Source organism: Tetrao urogallus, assembly GCF_951394365.1.
Source record: "Tetrao urogallus genome assembly, chromosome: 5".
NCBI lineage: Eukaryota > Metazoa > Chordata > Aves > Galliformes > Phasianidae > Tetrao > Tetrao urogallus.
Window position 1 is genome coordinate 25,020,488 of NC_136818.1, and position 16,351 is coordinate 25,036,838.

A 16,351-nucleotide genomic window follows, 5' to 3' on the forward strand; every position below is an offset into this window, starting at 1 on the left:
TGCCCAGAGTTCAACAGAATAGCTTGCATTCACTTAGGAGTAATAGTGCAGGCTAAAACAACCAGTTTCTCTTACATGTGTCAGCAGGACTAATGGAATAAGGGAAGGACTGTGGCTGGGAAGTCACTGCAGGGCGTCAGGCACGCTCTGGTGGCGTGGATTGTTTGCTGCCTTTGTGAGAGCAGTATTTCTTCAGCTGTTAACTAACCAGAAGTTGTTCAGAGACATAGGTGGGTTGCTTCCATCATCTGTGCCAAAGTCCACGGAGATTGTAGATGGAGATTTTGTTGTAACTGTTGGAAGTGCCCCAATAAACAAACATAGAATCATAGAATGGCCTGGGTTGAAAAGGACCACGATGATGATTGAGTTTCAAATCCCTGCTATGTGAGGGTCACCAACCACCAGACCAGGCTGCCCAGAGCCACATCCAGCCTGGCCTTGAATGCCTGCAGGGATGGGGCATCCCAATAAAACTCTTGCTACAGGTTAGCTTGTCTGTCATTGGTGTGCATCCTTTAAGCTGCAAACATTGTCCCTAGAAGTAGAGCTTGATACTGTGGCGTTTCCATTGAGGTTGGCTTTGTTCTCCTCTTTCTCTGCACTGGCTAATTGATGTGAAATTCATTCCCATCCGTTTGTCTGCTGAGGTTCGGTCTAGCTGAGACAAATCCCCGTCCTGTGCTTTGTTTGTGAACACACTGTGACTTGGAGCTGAGCAAATTGATATGCTGTTGGCTTGAGAAACTGCTGCAGAAGCCGGCCAAGCTGGCAGCGGTTACCCAAGCAAAGCACGGAAGATTTAAGAGGCAGGGTTAGTGCACTGGGGCTATTTTTATGCTGTTTTTATTAAATACTTCAGAGGCAGGGGAAATGCATCTTCTCAAGCAACTTCTGCAACAACTGTTGTGTGTTTGAATTGCACAGAACGAGTACCCTGCTGTCTGATTGCACTGGGCAAGGCTACTGCTGCAGTGCTTTCCCATGCAAAATTATTCGCCTTGGTCTGAGTCTTTCACTGCCTAATGAAATAGTCATACGGGAAGTGCTTTGGGACGGCTCAATCTGTGGCTCTTAATGCTTCTGCTGTGTTATTTAAAGATGCAGACACATGTTGATGTAAAGTAACAGCTGTGCAGGCTGTTTTCAACCTGTATAGGTGATAGCCAAGCTGCACAGAGAGTTGTAGACTGTGTGTTCAGTTGGTTTATCACTGAATTGTTATTAGTTTTTTAAGGAGGACCTGGGAAACAGGTAGACTTTGTAGCTGTCCAGGTGTTCTAAATACATACAGCTAGGGCTCCAGAAGATTTTAGTTTGCCTGCTTCAGTGCAAACAGTCGTGAGCTGGATGTGGCTCTGGGCAGCCTGGTCTGGTGGTTGGTGACCCTGCACATAGCAGGGGGTTGGAACTGAATGAGCACTGTGGTCCTTTTCAACCCAGGCCATTCTGTGACTCCATGATTGTTTTAAACTTTTCTTAGTGATGCTTTTTGTTATATGGTAAGTACATTGAGATTCTTCTTCTTACTTCCACATCAGATGGTGTGCTCTCGCAGAGAGGGTCCCTGCCACCCTGTGCTTATAGGGTGGATAAGATGATGCAAGGATGCAGCCATTTCTTGTGTGGAACGTGTCAGCTTTTTAATAGTGCACGATTACAATGCAGAACCATTTAAGGCACTAATTGGAAAATATTGTATCCATTTAGAATTGCAGAGAAAATATATAGGTAAGCAGAGTGTAATTACCCAAAATGGAATTGGCCCAAGACTTGAAATCCATACTCCTGCAAATAGCGCGAGGAGATTTTTAATGACTGGAGATGATCAGGCTTCAGTTTCTTGTCTTGTCCAAAAGGCAACGTTCACAGCAGAAGCAGCACTGCAGGGAGGGACTGGTTGCACCGTGCTGCAGTATCACCACGCTCACACAATGGGCAGCACAGTTCTTCCTCAACCACTGGGTTCCCTTCATTGGACTCCACCAAGTTGAGCATCAGTAAAATAAGGTTCTGCTCGACCAGAGACAAGTGCAAACCAAAACGTTGCAGCCATTTGTAACATGTTACTTATGGACAGGATAGGAATGCCTTTATTTTGCACTACAATGACACAAAAATTGGAATTGTGTAATTAGAATATTATCTCTATACTGCATGTGTAGAGAAACAGGGATAATCAGTTGGAGCACTTACTGCTATTGTGCATATTGCAGATAAAGTGCTTCTTTCTTCTGAAATAGAAACCAGGCACAAGGAAGTTGGCATTGCTTGCCCAACTGAAATCCTCATTCTTAAGTAATTACCAGGCTAGAGTTGAGCTAGGGATGCTAAAGATGAATTAAAGATCTTCCCATGTTTACAGAATCGTGTGTAAATGGCACTCTTTCCTCTCTTAGACGTTGATTGTAGTGCTGAGTGCAAGAACATAAATCATTAAATGGCCCACCGATGTCATCGGTGCTTCCACAGAAAGTCATTGTCAGAGAATACATTCTAATTCAAGGTTAATTAGTGTAATGTTAAAATTATGTGTTACAAAAATTAATTACTCACTGGGTCAAAAAGTCTGTTAAAAAGCCCAATGCTTTGTATCTGCTTATCCTCCTTCCAAATAACGTCTGTCTGTGCCACCCTGCTGAAGGATGCCCAGCAGGAGAAGGGTGAGCTTCTGCTGCAGATATCTTCTGCCCCACCTGCAGGTTTGGCACCACGGTTGGGAAATTGGCTCACAGTCCCCATTAGTGGATAAATGAGTTGCTCACCTTGTTCACCACTGCTGCATCAAGAGATTTATAGGCAGGCGTGGGCTGCTGTAAGTCCAGATCCGGAGCACTAGGATGCTATGTACCGATATTAGTGTATATCTGCTATTAGTACTCAATAATTCATAACATAACTACAGTTCTCCAAGCTGTTTTTTGACTAGCTTTGATGCTTTTCTCTTGGATGTTGCAGGGCAGGGCTCTGCTCCACTGGGCATGCGACAGAGGACACAAGGAGCTCGTTTCAGCACTGTTGCAGCACGCTGCCGACATTAACAGCCAGGTAAGAAAGGAATGAAAGCAGAACTTGTGTGCTGTTTGTTCTGTGGCCTCCTGACCAACTCCAGAGCAATTTCTTTCACAGCATTACACAGGAGAATGCTCAAAAGTGTCTGAGCTGAAGGGGCAGCAGCGTAATGCACCAGGCTGGGAGCTGCCCTGGTTCAGCTGCAGCTCAACAAGTGGTTCCTTCTGGCCAGCAAGCTGGAAGCTCCCCGCACTCACAACTCAACGCTCCTAGTTTTGTCAGCTGGCTGTAATGAAGGGCTGCCCTGTGTAATTGTGATTGTGTTCGGAAATAATCGTTCAACATATTTCTGTCAGATGGTGATTGACTGCTCTTTACCAGCGTGGCTTTTATAGGCTTTGTTCTCCTGCCCAGTTTGGACAGAGATGCTCTCCTTTTGACAACTTTGCAAGCTCTTTGCAGCGAGATGGTTTCATCAGCCTTGCAGAAGGTGCTGTGGGAATTTGTACAAAGTGGACCTTCACCACACTCGTGGCATGGCATGCCCCATTGTCAGCCCAGAGCCAGCCTTCCAGCGAGCTAGCAGGCAGTGCGTCAGATGCATCTGGGGAGAGCTTCCCTTTGAAATGAGATGGAGGTGGGGCCCACCACCTGCCCGTCCCCCTTAACCTGACAGCCTAGGAAGTGGTTCTGTTTGAAATGCTGTACTGCATCAGCACGCAGGGAATTCATTTTTTGGATAACTATCTCATTTCTTTGGAGGTAAAGTCTGACTCCTAGAAGAGAAGGCTGAGGGGAGAATTGTCTTATTTTTCTCCAAACTTCAATTTTCTGTTAAATTCTTTCCATTCTTTTTTCTTGATGTATTGCACATTTTCTAACCAGTTTATTTTTGGCCAGTAACAAAAGGTTAATAGTGGCCATAAAAAGAAAATCAATCTTTGACTTTTTTTTTCCACCAAAGTAATAAAGGAGAATTTTTATAAAGGTCCTGCATTGCACGTAGGTGTGTTCCCAGGGAAGGGAGGCGCGTTTTTATTCTCAGCCATATGTAAGTTGCAATAACATTTTGAGACTTCATGACCTAATGTTTATTTCTTCTTTATTTTGACCTTTACTCCCTGAGAATTCACACCCAGAGAAGAACCAGAAAGAGTTTTAAAGAGTAACCTGAAGAAGAAAGGGAGAGGGAAAAAAACGTGGCTTCCTAAGCAGCCATAAACACTGCAATGTCTGCTATTACACATTACCAATTGCACTGTCAGTTAATGTGTGGGCCATGAAGAACCATGGGATAGGTGTATGGGGATCTCTGGTGACATGAAGCAGTAGTGCCATTATTCCAGCCTGCACATGTGCCTTGCTCACTCTTTACTGCCTTATTTTAGTTCACCTGTAGCAATGCTTACCTTGTGGAAGCACTTGAAATCTCTGGATCTGGATCTATTACTCTTCGTTGTTAAACAGGCAGCTCGGAGCAGGAGGAGAGCTTGCCTGGCTCCACTCATTCTCATAGCATGCTCCGAACAGCCCCGATTCTGGGAGTGCGGTGTTTTTTGCTTTAAATGGTGGTACTGCAGCTTCAGAAGGGCGGTTCATTAATGTCACCGAAAAGCTGCAGCCATTGAGTTCTCTGATTGTTCATAATTAGCTCTAATAGCACATTTGACAAGCGGTAACCAATTGCCATGGGCAAAGGGGTACATACAGAAAGGCAACAGGCTTCTCTTCACATTTAAAAGGGATGTTTTTGCAATTGAATTACCTAAATCTTCGGAGCCAGAGGCCATTTCCAAGTGGGTGGTGTTATGGTGTTTTGGAGCCCTGCTGGAAATACCCAGAGCTAGGGATCAGGCTGAAAACAGCCTCCTGCTGCTGCAGCTCTGCTTGCTTAAAATGTAGGCTTTTAATTGAGTGGTGAAGGGAGGGGAAGGGGAGCATATTCATAACGCAGTAGTTACAAAGCAGCTCAGACAGCACGATTGTAATATCAATTTCTAGCCTTAAAATATATGAAGACATGAATAAGTTTCCCTTGCAGAAGGTCAAGCGACAAAGGAAAACCTTTTTACACTGTCAAAGCATCAGTTGTGACAATTTTTCCTGCAGCATTTGCCCTGGCCTTGGAAAGGAGGTTTCAAAGCAGGGGGCATTGGATGCTGGGTGCGCAAAATTGCACCCCAGCCTTGTGCTGCCATGCAGCTGTGCATCCTCTGTGTTCCCTGTGCTTTCAGAAGGATGAAGGGCATCGTAGTCTAATAACTGTCCATTGAGAGGAAGAACAGCAAGTAGTATCTTGTAACACCAAAACAGTAAACTTGAGACTTGCCCCAGCCTTGCTGTCTCTGCACATCATTGTGCGTTTCACGTCATCAGCTTATCAACATTATACTTACATATAGAAAATAGCACTGTAATTTGGCTACTTTGGTCATGATCCAAGTTCTAACTGACCTGTTTGCTTTGTTTGCTGACCTTCCAGTTCCTCAGTAAAGGCACAGGTCACCGTACGAAGATTTCACACCTGTTGTCAGTAAGTTTTCCAGTCACCCCTGGGCCTTCAGGGCCTTGGGAAGGAAACTTGAGAACCGCAGCTGGAAATCAGCAGGTTGGGAAGTTTGTTGCCAATAGGAGTGAGTTTTATTTTATTCATTTGTCCGCACCTGTAACTTCACTGAAAGTCATTAAGCATCCCGCACTGTCTGCAGTGAGGGCTGGTTGCTCTCTTTCATACCTGTGTGAATGTTGCATCTCTGTGCTGAACTAATTCACACCAGGCAACTCAGCTGTCTGAAGTCTATTTTGTTTCCTTTAAGAGTAGCACAAGAAGTGTGGCTGCTTCCCCAGCCTATCTTTTCTCCTAGGCCCCTGCCAAAAGCCCCAGCAGGCAGCAGCTCTCCATCTGCATGCCAGCATGCTTTTGAGTCATAGGACTTCTGGAGCCTGGGATGGGGAGTAGCAGTCCCCTCATAATACCTTCACATCCTCATTGGGGAAAAAAAAAAAATAATCTTTTCAAATGGAGACAATACAAACATAATAAATGGCAGGGAGGGTTCATCTCCCTCATGACTCAATCCTTCTCAAACAACGTTATTATTGACTGGCCTATTGGTTGCCAAAAAAGAAAATCAATTGTACTAGAGGTGGTTGCTGTGCCACAGATCATGGTACTAACCCAGCAGAGACAGGTTGATTTTTATCAACTGAGCCCAAAGACTAATTTCCACCATTAGCTAAAAATGAAGTAGGAATTACGGATGTGTTGAAGATCGCTAAGATTGGTGGCCAGTTGGTTTTGTTTGCAAGGCCTTTGCGTTTTCCTGTCTGACTCTTGAATGATTGCATGTATAGAGAAAAAAGAAGCCAGAAAAAGTCTGCATGTCACTGCCTGCTTGTTTTCTTTTTAACTGCATTTATTCAGATTTCACAGCAAAAAGGGGAACTACATCAGCATGGGCCTCATGTTGGAGGTGCAGTGCAGACAAAGCAGTAGCCAGCTAGCATGCATCCATCCCTTCCCTGCCTATTTCCCTGTATCTGAGAGAGGTGTTGAGGAGATCAGCATAGGCATCCTGGTGGTTCTTTATCAAGAGACACAGGTCCCGGGCTGCACTTTCACAGCTTTCCACTCCCCATGGAATGTGTGCATGCCTGTGTAGCCCACCAGCTTTCCTGCAAGCCCATCTGTGCAAATGCACCTATAGACGAAATGCCAGCCATCAAAATACTCCACTGTTAGGACCATTCTAACCTTGTCAAAATAAAAATACCTGAGCTGTGAGCGCTTTCATTTAATGTCCCAATATAAATTTCCCCCTAAATATGCTGAAAGCTTGGCTAATAAAAGCATGAGGACCCTTTCCTGGATCTGCAGATTGCTGCAGAGGTTTGGCATAGTTATGCTCCCAGCAAGCAAATACTGCAGGTTCTGCTGACCTGACCATTGCTGCAGTGGGAAGGCACAATGGCAAACAGATGAAGAAGCTAAACAAAGATGAAAGGCAAAGCAATGGGTAATGAGAGCAGAATTATTAACCATGATAGTTTTCTTCTTTCCTTACAGCCCCCAGTCCCTATCTCAATATTTCTGTAGTCAGCTTTGCCAAGGAGATCTCAGAAGACTGCAGGCTTATACCCCTTCAGTCTTGACATTGTTGCCAATGGGTGTGAAATCCATTAGCCAAAAGAAAGGAAAGATCTGCTTAGTGACAGAGGGTAGCTTTCTACATTAAAGCATTGACATGGTGCCAGTCACACAGTTATTAGAAGTGGCACAGCTCCATGTCTCTCCTGCAGGTCTCTCTGTGGAATGTAGATTGGCAGCAGGTTGAATGTTAAATGGTCACCACTCAGCAGATGCTGATTTTACCTACTGGGAGAAAAGTCCCTTTCAGCAGAAGCATTTGCAAAATATTTGCAGCTCTAAATATATGCTGAGGGATGCAGAGACTTATCCCTGGGTTGCTCTTCAGCTTCTGAAGACACCTCAGGTCTCAGCAGCACAAGCTGTGTATTATAAGGACAAGAAGAAGTTTCCTTCTGCCTGTGCATGCCGATTTTTTGTTGCATTGTCTCTTCACATCTTCCAGCTTGACATGTACAGCCTTTGTTTCTTCTGCTCCCTGAAGACATATGAATCATTGCTTCACTGCTGGTGCAGCAAAGCAGTTGGCACCTCTGCTCAGGCAGCGCGTGCAGCACTGCCTGCAAAGCAGGCTGAGACAACTGAGTGCTTCTGTGTTATTCGAGTGGTCGTTTCAGGACCCACGCAGCCCTTTCAACCTCTCCATGCAAAACAAGCATTTGAAAAAGTGAAATCCAAGAGCCAGTCCTGAAGAGCCAGCAGTAGCCCCCACTGTTACATCCTCAAAATCTAAAGCTGCTCTCAGGGTAATCAGAATGCAGGGCTTAAATCCAAGGACCGGGTTTCTGTGAGTCCCTGTGAGGTTGTGTGGCACATGGGCATCACCTTGTTCCTTCATAGGGGCAGGGCCAGCACTGGCATGCGATGGCCACAACCTCTAGGAGATCCCACAGGGACAGCCAGCAGCAGCTAGCTGTTAGGTGGACATGCATGGCACTGTGTTGGCTGGCATGCTGTGTTGCAGAGCTGGAAGAGAGGTCTTATTCCTTACTGTGTCTGTCTTTGCAGATGCAGGAATCAGCCTTACCTCAAATGCCTCCCTGGGAGGAGGTGGGATGGTCCCAAGCCCCTTTGTCCCAGGGTCATCTTTGACATAAGCACATGTCTAAGTCCCTGTAATTTGTGAAGGCATTGTTGGAAATGCTTTAGCCCCTCATTAAGGTATTTGGTTAGCTGCACAAACAGGATACCACTGGCAACCAAGCTGGTTTTTCAGGTGGACGCATCACATTGGAATGGCCTGCAGCCTTGCTTCATTTCCTATATCCCAGGCATTGGGCTGTATTGGAGAAACAGCCTTTGCCAAGCAACCAGCTACTGTTTGCTTAGGAGAGGTAGTTCCTGGAGCATTTGCATTCAGCTTTCCCTGTTCTGAAGGAGCTAAATTCCACCAGTGACCTTCTTCCTAAGGACTTTTCAGTATGAGAAAGTCTGATCTTGCTTCCCAATGGAATTCTGTACTCATACATTGTCAGTTGTCTTTTCCTGTTTGGAAAACAAACACTGAGCTCATTGTTGGGACATTTTGAATTTGCTGGCTTTGATGCAAAGAACTTCTGCTAGTTTTTCTAAAAAAGATGGACTTCCTTCCAGTACTTTGAATGCCAGGACAGTAATTTTTTTTCTTGTTTTTTCATAAAGATTTTAAGTTAGATTTTGACTAATTCACTCATACCTGTTGCTTGGCTTTGTAGGTTGTAAGTGACAAAACAGAACTCAAAATGGCAAAGCTCATTTAGGAGATCCTTATCCCTTGATTTTCATATTTATTTTCCGCAGCAGTTGTCAGTGCAGGACTCCTTCTAGCTCAGTAGCATGTATCCAGCAGTAGGAATAGTGAATGCTAAGCAGACAGAACAGGGTAAGCAGAAGGGATTTTTTAATGTATTTACCTGAAGTCTGCAGCTTGGAGGCTCCTGAATCAATTCCGGTTTTTCTAGATTTTTCTTTGATAAGTTTCTCTCCCACCTCTTTGGATCCAAAACTTCTATGCCAGGTGTAGCTCTGTGGCTTAGCTGTGCATTTGCTTCCACTTGCCACAAGTATTTCACGTGATAGCCCATCATTCTGGTGTCATGAGAAACAGTAATTGTTTCCCCACTTGCCTTTTCTGTTCTGTTGTTGACTTCATCAGCCTCCTCGAGCCCTCTTAATCACATTTTTCAGATTGAGAAGTTTAATTGTAAATTACTCATTTAGTTGTACCCCTCTTGGAAGCTGTCTAGTAATGTTACACCTCTATAATGCTATAATACGGGATGGAAAATACCACGATAATAGCAGGGTGGCAAAGTCTTTGACTACACCAAATGAGAACAAACCCAAGTGCAGCAGCCACAGATGTAGACACGAAGGAAAAGAGCTGCTTACCTTCAGAAGGCCTCAGCTAAGCAGAAATCTTCAAAGGGAAACACCCTCACCTCCCCTGCCAACCCTTAAATGAGGTCTGGGAAGAGGTGGACCCTGGCTCCAGCCCTTCTGGTCACTTAGGTTCATTGCATACACCTGAGCTCACCTACGTTGGCCCTGCCTTCCACTAGGTGCTCAGTCACTGCCTCAAGCTCTGACTCAGCATTTCTGGTACCACCTCCTAGAATTATTTCTAGTTCTTCCATAGAATCATTAAGGTTGGAATAGGCCAGTGAGATCATCTAGTCCAACCATCAGTTCGTCTGTGTTTTCTTTCATATGTTGCTCTCTCTGTTGCCCAGCTGTAAGTGCAGTATGAAATTTCACAAAGCAATGTAATGGTGCTTTCTTACTCCTCCTCTTTCTATTAGTGCCTTCTTTTTGTTTATTAAATACCTGAACACAGAGCTGGTGGTACCATAGACAGCCCGCACAAATCCCTTGGAACGACCACTGGCAATTGCGTGCGTTCATCTTTTATTCCTATTCAGCCTTAACCCCTGCAATCAGCTCAGCTTGGCTGGAATTGATCACCCTGTCCTAAGGAAGGTTTCTCACCAAATGAAGGCCTGAGCACAGGTGAAGCTGGAAGGTGCTTTGAAGCTTTCTGCTGCATTTGTTCTCGGGTCAGGACCTGGCTATCTGCAAGCTGAGTTCCAAAGCTTGAGAAATTGGTAAACTTCCATCATCTAAATCTGTTTCTCCTGTTCCAGCCAATTAAACATTAAAATGAGCGTGACAAATAAGTGTTCATTTCTGGGTCAATAACTCCGTAGTATGTCTGTGACATGACTGGCTGAGACAATCCATTTCAGTACAGTCCTGGGCAACCTGACATCTTCAAGTATGTAATTGCTATTATACAGAAAGAGAAGTAATAAGGATAATGTAGCTATCAGGCCTCAACTCACCAGTTCAAAAACTTCCCCTTGCCAATCAAATTTCTTTGATATTCAACCCGTTTTAGTCTCGTTCCAAAGGCATTCTTGTGCTGTCAGAAAATATCCTAATTGATAGATGCATTTTCTCCAGTGTTAGATGTTACCTCCTTGAAGATGCTCAGCTTTGTCCACCAGCCAATTAACCATCTGTAGGAAGAGTGCTTAGCACACGCTTTGTGGCACTAGGCAGGGTTGCCTCGTCCCTCCCCGTTCCCCTTCCCCTATTATATATATATTTTCTCAGCACTATTAGATTATTAAATGCTTAATGACTATTCCATTCCTGCTAACTATACTTTTGATGAGCTGCAGCAATAAAACTTTGGAACGGCAAAGTGCGTGTCTGGTTCCTTTATAGGAAGGGCACATTTGGGGAGCTGAAGTAATGGGGGATAAAACTCAATTAATGAATAGAAATAAAAAGAAGTAAATGAGGTAATCAAACTCAGAGAAATTAGTATTGGCAGGTTCTGAGTGATGCTTTTGGATGAACAATCTTTCAGAATCCTTCCTTGTATGCTGCTGCTGTCTCTTTATTTATTATTAAAATAACATGATCCATGAGGCGCTCGGGGTGACTCCCAGCCTAGCTAATTCTAATTAATCCAGTCAGGGAGAGCAGCAGGGTAAGTGGAGCAGTCTATCGGATTGAAATTCATAACTTAATTGAGGTCAAAGTCCCGGGTTGGGAGAACAAAAGTCTTTCGCTGGGACCAGGCAGATCAATAGCAATAAATATCTGGCTTGGATACAAGGAGCTTATAGTGACGGATTATCTGACACTGGTCAGAGGTCTTGGTCTTGTTAAGGGCAGCGTCCTGTGGCATGTACGGGATAGGGTGACTTTCATCAGCGTTCCTCCAAAACCCTGAGGAGCCCATAAAGGGCTCGTGGGAGCCAGAGCAGGAGGAAGCCCATAAAGAAGCCCACATGAGTCATGCTGGTGCTTGGATTCGGTTCCTCCAGGTACGGGTCTCTCGGAAGAGGCACAAGGGCACGCGTCACATTAGTGCTGACGGAGGTTGGAAGAAGTTGCTCAGGCTTACAGGAACCTGGAGCTAAATCACAGCTTGTCCACAGAAAGACCTTTAGGATGGGCGAGCTGAGCTGCATGCCAAGTCTGTATTTATAGCGTGTTTACAGAAGAGGAGAGGGGAATGTTGGAATAGGGAAGTGTAAATAACCACCAAGGTAGATCTGTCGTGTTAGAGAAGCCAAAAGAAATGGGATTTCACATGTTCATCAGAAATGGAGTGTCTCTGCTCCAAGCTGTGAGATGTCCCCTCTGTCTGTATGGCTCTGTATGTGCTGGTGATGGCCAGGGGATGATCCCAGGGGAAGCAGCGAGGCCCTAATCTGAGACCTGGCATTATGGCAGCTCTGCCCTGTTCATGAGCGCTGCAGTATTCAGCAACCTAAGAAGCTTCTCTGAACTCTGAAGGTAGATACTTCAGCTGGTGCTCAGTATTAAAATGCTATCTTCACCCAGTCCGTTTGTTATTAATGCAATATTTATGCAGATTCAACTATTCTGCTCGTATCCTCTTTGTAGAGGACAAATATTGCTGTGGTCAGCAGTCGGTACATCTCTGATGGATGTTGTTCTGCCAGTGTACTTCAGCACAGCTTGGAAGTGAGACGGAAAGTGCAGCTCGGGCACAGCCAGTGCCTGGTTGCTGTGCTCCCTCCTCCCCGTTAATGCTGGATAAGGCTAAAGCACCTGCTAACATCTGGCTTGCCAAAAATCAGAAGATCTCTTCACCTCTAGTCTAATAGTCAGGTTTTTGAGTTATTTCTCTTGCACCTTTCATGTTGTTATAGGAGCTAACAGTAATACAGGCATACTGTCGTGCAGCACAGTTCTTGGATTGCACCATGCATATGCTGAACATACAGAACTTTGAAATGGTATTTCCCTGTAACTTGAATCATAGTTCTGATAAGGTTTTGGAGCAAAACATTGAAATATGGATGTTATCCTTATTTTTGCTCGGCATAGAAACACACCTGTAATGCAGACCAGCTATTTGAAATGTTCAGAACCAGCAGCAAAAGTCTACAGAGCCCCTGTTGCTTCAGTGGGGAAGTTCCCTTTATAGCTGCATTAAGAATTGAGTTCAGGTTTCTAATTCCCCAGTTTTGCTGCAGAATCCTGCATGACCTTGAACAAGTCACTCGATTTCTTTCCGTCTTGTTTTCCCATTTGGGAAATGATGGGGCAAATAATTGTTTTTTATCTCACGGATATAACAAGATTATAAAAATATGGTAGTTCTAAGACCCTGAGAAAACGGATCAAATGAAATTAAACAGATCTTGCAGTCCAGATGAAATGAGATGAAACAAGCATGAAACTATTAGGGAAAGAAATGTTTCTTTATCTTCTACAAATAAAAATGCAAAGTGATTAAGTGGCTCTTTTCTAGCTATTAGCAATAACAGCCCTAGCCAGCTGACTTTTGCCACCCTCGAAAATTAATTTGCGGGGTACAGTCTTGAATTTAGTGTGCTTCCAATAAATACCCCTAAAAATGTTGTCACCTCCTCCATGCACCGTGTTAGTGCTGTGATCATACCACAATTACTCGCCCTACAACTAAGAAGTGGCTGCTCTAAGTGAGATGCTCTAACAGAATGGTTTGCAAATTTATTTGAATTGATTTTCTCTTTTTCCTTCTGCAATATTTCCTTCCTTTATTGTACATCCAGCAGTATTTTCAGAAAGAAAGGAGAAGGAATGGGAATAGTGCTAAAGGTTATTGTTAGCCAGGCTGGTTTCGGAGCTCTGGTGTGTCACCAGCAACCCTGGCTTGGATGCAGACCAGGGTAGGGCTGGCATGGGGCTGGAGATGGGGCTGGAGGTGGCTGTGTGTGCATGGAGAGGAGGAAGGCCCCAGCTTCAGAGCTGTTTTCCTGCTCTGGCTTGGTGCTCAGTGAGAAATGTCACCCTTTCAGCTGGGCACTCGAAACAAGGTGGTGATTAATGAACAGAAAGGCGAACAGTAAGGAAGCAGTTGTGAGTGGCTGGCTTTCTGCAACACAGAGAAGCATTTCAGACAGCAGCAGGCTGCAGGAAAAGCTCCCTAGGTGCATTGGCTCAGCCAGGGGCAGGTTACCTGCCTGCAGGAAATTTCAGCTTCTTCTTTCCTTTTTCTTTCTGAACTCAAGCTTTAATCACAGCTGCACTCAGCTGCAGTCTGAGGCTGAAGCCAGATCCTGTTGCCTTCTCTGTGTTGCCCTATTCCCTCTGCTGTTGTCAGGATATTTCCGAGCGATGCTCACCGATTACATGGCAATTTGCCTTCTGAAGCGGTGTGAAATTGAGCATTGCACTTTAAATTCCTGTGGTCCAACTCGGAAGAGCCGTGTGAAGTCAGGGCTCAGCAATTGCAGGTGATCGATTTTTCATAGCTTGATAACCGAGCACTTGTTGTTGAACAACAGGAGGTGGTCGTGAGCACCCACACCTCCAGCCCTAATTGCAAAACAACGAGGTTAATGCCAACCATGACAGCGTTCACAGCTGAATGTTTCGCAGCAGCAGAAAAGCTGGGAGTTCTGCTGACTTCTGCTTGTTAATTTCTCTCCTTGGATGGAAAAGTTCAGTGTGGATGTGGTGAGCTGCACTCATCAGCTGCTTAGAAACAACTTGCTAAACCACAGCAGCTTGGAGTCATCAGTCTTTACGTTGTGGTTTATGAATGTGTATCTATTAGAGTCTAAAACTGAAGATGATGTGAACTGGAGCATATGTGGGAATCATTTATTTTGACCCGTATTACATCATCGTATTTTTCCTTTTTGTCTGTATCAGCTCACATGGCTCTCTTGTGCACATGTACATAGTAATACAGAGCAGCTCTCTGGATTTATGTAAGAACAACTACACAATCACAGAGAAACTGTGAGAAGCATGGACAGGCACGTCGATAGGTTGGTTTTGCCCTGAGCTCCTTGTTGCAGCTGGTAGCAGTGCCAGTCAGGGCATCAGGCAAGGGCAAACACTGTCCCCATCCCAAAGAGTCCCTCTTGGCACCAAATGCAGTGCGACAGGTAGGGCAGTCAGAAAGGTTGAGGGAATGGAAGTAAGAGAGGAGGAAAAAGAGATCAGCAGAAAAATGGCATTCTTGGCTCGGTGCTTCCAAAGGCAGTGCCAGCAGTGACACTGAGTCATGGCAAGGCCCTCTTACACTGAGGGCTTAAAAGCTGGTAAGATGTCATTACCAAGGGCTTCTTATGAAGGGTAAACCTGTGAATTCCCTACTGAAATCAATGGGACTTTTATCTACACGTATCTCTGGGCTGAATGCATCCCTTTCTTTGATCAGTGTTGGTTTTTATCAAGTCCACAGGGAGATAAATTCAGTGATGGGGAAAAAATGGGAGACTTTTCATAGAGGAAAAGAGAAAATTGATTCATTTGCATAGGAATGTATCACAGCTGTACCCCATGCAGAAAATGTTTCCTCTTGGGACAGGGTGATTTAACAGGCTGCAGAATGATTCCTAAATCTAAGCAGACAGTGGAAACTCATGGTGGCCCTGCTTTTCTTCAGGGATGCTGCTTTCCACCTTGTGCCCAGCTGCTCTCCAGGGGGTCAGCATCCACTTCAACATCAGAATTTGCTGCTCCTAAATGTGCCTTAGTGATACTCCCCAGCTGGGGAATTGCCCAGCTAGGCTTGCCAGCTGCAACCCGTCTTATTTGATGTGACTGCTTGTTAGTTCCTATGCCAGCATCCCCTGCATCACCAAATAGCGTATAGAGATCCACCTCTGTTTTTCAATCATTGCTCTGTCCTGGAGATGCTCGCTTTGTAGCTGCTGCTATATTTGAGTTGGCTGTGCATTCCATGCACCTGGAGTTGGAGGTGGTCGTGGATGGTCCAAAAGATGAGAAAATCCACATGAGGTTGTGGTGTGGGTTCCTCTTAGCAGTGCTCTTCAAGCAAATTGATGGCTCCTTTTTTGTGGTTCATTTTCAAGGGATTAGGGAAGGATTTCTGCAGCTCTGCAGAAGTTATAAGAGAGAGGAAAAAAAAAGAGAATTTTGCCATGTTTTGTTCATTAAATACATTTTCTTAAAAATGCAAGTTCTAACTGTTGCTGCTGCTCACTGATTCATTAGTATTCGAGCTTTGTTTTTGTGTCACCAACTTTAGGTCCTACTCAAACCCTGGGGATTTCTGTTTTAGATGCTGTGTCAGGAGGTCCCCACACTGGGGGCATCCCCAGACTCTGGCTGTCCCACTCCATTCGGATGAGGTGTGCAGGTCTCTTTGGAAAAGCAGCCTTTTAGAATCATTGAAATGGAAAAGACCTCTAAGATCACCAGGTCCAACTTGTCCACCAATGTTACCCACTAAACCATGTCCCTCAGAGCTACATCTGTGCATTTCTTAAACACACCATATTGTTTTCCTAACATCCTATTCGCCTGCTAACTGCAGCTCCATTATCCAGTGTTTCTGCATCCACTTTCTGGGTGTTATTCCATTCTGCTGTGGCCATGGTTAAAAGCAGCAAGGTGCATTGCTTTCCCTTGCACACACTTTTTAACACCTAGGAAAGAGAGTAATGCGTTGTATGTTTGATCTTTAACACCGAGGGTTTCATTTTGCTGCAAAAAAAAATAAAAAATAAAAAATAAATTCCTAAGCAGTGCTTAAGACTGAGATTCAGGAGGTTTCAAAAAGGCATCAGTTAAAGCTGCCCGCGTTGTGATAGCCAGCGAGTGGATCTTTCAGATGTCAGAGCATTCCCTGGAGGCTCACATTATTAATATCTGCCTTATGACAAGGTGGCTGTGCTGATGCCAGGTTTTTTTTCCTAGCCAACGTGA

The 16,351-nt window shown here is 44.7% G+C and overlaps 1 protein-coding gene across 1 annotated transcript in view; it reads left to right on the plus strand.

Annotated features, from left to right (window-relative positions):
• ACBD6 (acyl-CoA binding domain containing 6) overlaps positions 1-16,351 on the plus strand; it is a gene marked incomplete at both ends in the record, with an annotated part of 68,657 nt that overhangs the window by 33,639 nt on the left and 18,667 nt on the right. The window contains one exon of the mRNA XM_079535234.1: positions 2,959-3,048. Coding sequence (XP_079391360.1) covers positions 2,959-3,048 — 90 coding nt within the window. The remainder of the gene's footprint in view (positions 1-2,958; positions 3,049-16,351) is intronic.